The sequence below is a fragment of the Eurypyga helias genome, unplaced genomic scaffold (assembly GCF_000690775.1).
Source record: "Eurypyga helias isolate BGI_N326 unplaced genomic scaffold, ASM69077v1 scaffold21771, whole genome shotgun sequence".
Taxonomy (NCBI): domain Eukaryota; kingdom Metazoa; phylum Chordata; class Aves; order Eurypygiformes; family Eurypygidae; genus Eurypyga; species Eurypyga helias.
This window is the reverse complement of record NW_010229203.1, coordinates 1058-3353: the sequence shown is the minus strand read 5'-3', so window position 1 is coordinate 3353 and position 2296 is coordinate 1058. Positions and strand designations below refer to the sequence as shown.

The following is a 2296-nucleotide window of genomic DNA, read 5'->3' as shown; positions in this document are numbered from 1 at the left end:
AGGGCCCCGTCCTGCAGCGCCCCTGGGTGCGGCAGCTCATACTGTGAACACAACCCCCTTTTTTGCAGGGGTGGGGTTTTTTATCCGCAGCTCTTTGACCCGAGGGTTTCCCCAGCTTTGGGCTCCCCAGGGCCTCTGCAGTTGCTCTGAGGTGTTCAGAGCTGAGCTTTGAAGGTATTTTTCAGTCCTCTCCCATCTGCTGCTCCCTTGAGGCTGTGGAAGGGGGCTTGTGCTTTCCCACGTGGGCTCCTCACTGGATGGAGAGGCAGGACTCGGCGCGTGGGGGCTTCTTTTTCCCCTTATTTCAGGGAAATTCCCTTTTTGGAAGCAGAGAGCGGCATGTACCATCTTTGTAGTGCTGTGCTGGGAGGCAGGCATGGAGAAAAAACACCCGGGGGGCTTGGGGAGCCGCTCCTGGAGGCCACAGACCTCTCGGGAAGCCATTGGTGCTCCCACTTTTCACTTCTGCCTCAAGTCCTCGCCATTACTCCCTTCCCTTTTTCAAAGCCTAGAGACCCAGGGCTCCGCTCCGCTGGGCTGGGCTGGACCCAGGCTGGTGCCAGGCTCTCCCCTGGTAGGGCTTGATGTGGTGCTGGTGCGTCCCAGCACTGTTAAACTGGGAAAGGTGGGAATCCGCCAGCTGGGATGTGTCCAAGGGCCGGGAGCTCGGCTTCGTCTCCCTCTGTGACCCAGGGGCTCTGTGGCACCTGGGTCCCTCCCTGCATCTCTCCGCTGGGCTGGGCTGGACCCAGGCTGGTGCCAGGCTCTCCCCTGGTAGGGCTTGATGTGGTGCTGGTGCGTCCCAGCACTGTTAAACTGGGAAAGGTGGGAATCCGCCAGCTGGGATGTGTCCAAGGGCCGGGAGCTCGGCTTCGTCTCCCTCTGTGACCCAGGGGCTCTGTGGCACCTGGGTCCCTCCCTGCATCTCTCCCTCCGCCACGGGCCCGGATTCAGCCCCACTCTGTCCCTCTGGTGCTGCTCCAGCCAAAGACGACACTTCACCTCATCTCTCTCTTTTTGATACTTTCTTTTTTTAAAAGCAGTGGGGTGTTTTTTTCCTCCTTAATAAATTTCTACCTGTATTTAATGAGACACACAGCCTCTTCTCCCTTCTCGGGCGCCAGGATGTGGCGCTTTTGGGGAGTTCCGTTTGTTTTGGTGATGGTCGGCGTGGCAAGGCAAGAGGTGGGAGTGCCTGGGTCCCTCGTGCAGGGCTGAACCGTCCCCCTGTCCCCCCAAACCCCAGTCTGGGATGGTGTTTGGAGGGTCTTGAGCAGAAGAGGAACCCAAATGCTTGGAGTGGAAATACCCACGGAGCCTCCTGAGCCTGGCCAAGGGCAGAGCCAGCCCTGCCTGTATCCCACCCTGCACTAAATGACCTGGGGATGGATTTGCCCTGTCTCCCTTGAATCCGAGATGCCGGGGGGGTGTTGGATGGCTACTGTCACGCTGGCTGGTGCCCTCCCTCTGGCTGTCGCGAGGAGGGCGTAGTTGGAGCGGGGCAGGAACACACGCAGGCTGCGTACAAAACCACCACCGTGTCTTTATTTGCTGCTTCACAACAGCCCCAGGGGGTTGCAGAAGGCTCGTCCTGGGCCAGCTGGGGGTCTGGGGTGGGACACTGGTTGGGGCAGCCCCCCCCCCCAGGGGGACTCTGCAGTGTGCAGCTGGGGGTGGCCGTGGGCTGGGGCTGCTCTCCAAGGGCTCTGGGAGGGTGGCTGCCGGGACCCCTGCCTGGGCTGGGGGGTTGCTCTGGTCCCTTGGTGTGCTTCACTCGTGGTGGTGGGAAGGGGTGCAGGGCTGGGGGCCCGTGAACGGACGGGCTCTGCTGGGCTTCTCAGCGAAACGTGGCTGTGGGCACCCTTAAACCAGCGGAGCCCCCCCAGCTGCTCCTAGGGCAATGCCTTCCCATCCCTGTGCTTTGCTGGCGCAGCCCCAGCTGAAGCAGGATTGGGGGATCGGGGCTTCCAGCAGGACCAGGTGGGAGATTCCCAGCCCTGCAGGCTGGGATCTCCTGGCTGGAAGGCAGAGGTGGCAGAGGGAGTAGCTGTAGCCGGGTATAGCTGCGGCAAGGATGGAGAGGGGTTGCATCCCCTCCCCAGCACCCCCGGGAGGGCTCGGCGGGGGGCTCAGCAGCCGCTGTTCCTGCGCATGAAGGCATGTCCCCGCACGGGGTGCTGCATCTCGACGAACGCCAGCTCACCCACCATCACCTCGCAGGGGCCCAGCACCTCGAAACCGCATTTCTGGTAGAAGGGGACGAGGAAATCTTCACACATGAGCAGGGCGCGGCGGG

General features: G+C 62.1%; 1 protein-coding gene across 1 annotated transcript in view; it reads right to left on the bottom strand.

Moving 5' to 3' along the window:
- Positions 1-2129: 2129 nt before the first annotated feature.
- Positions 2130-2296, bottom strand: part of AANAT (aralkylamine N-acetyltransferase) — a gene marked incomplete at its 5' end in the record, with an annotated part of 856 nt that continues 689 nt past the window's right edge. Inside the window, one exon of the mRNA XM_010160330.1 lies at positions 2130-2291. Within this exon, the coding sequence (XP_010158632.1) occupies positions 2130-2291 (162 nt within the window). The remainder of the gene's footprint in view (positions 2292-2296) is intronic.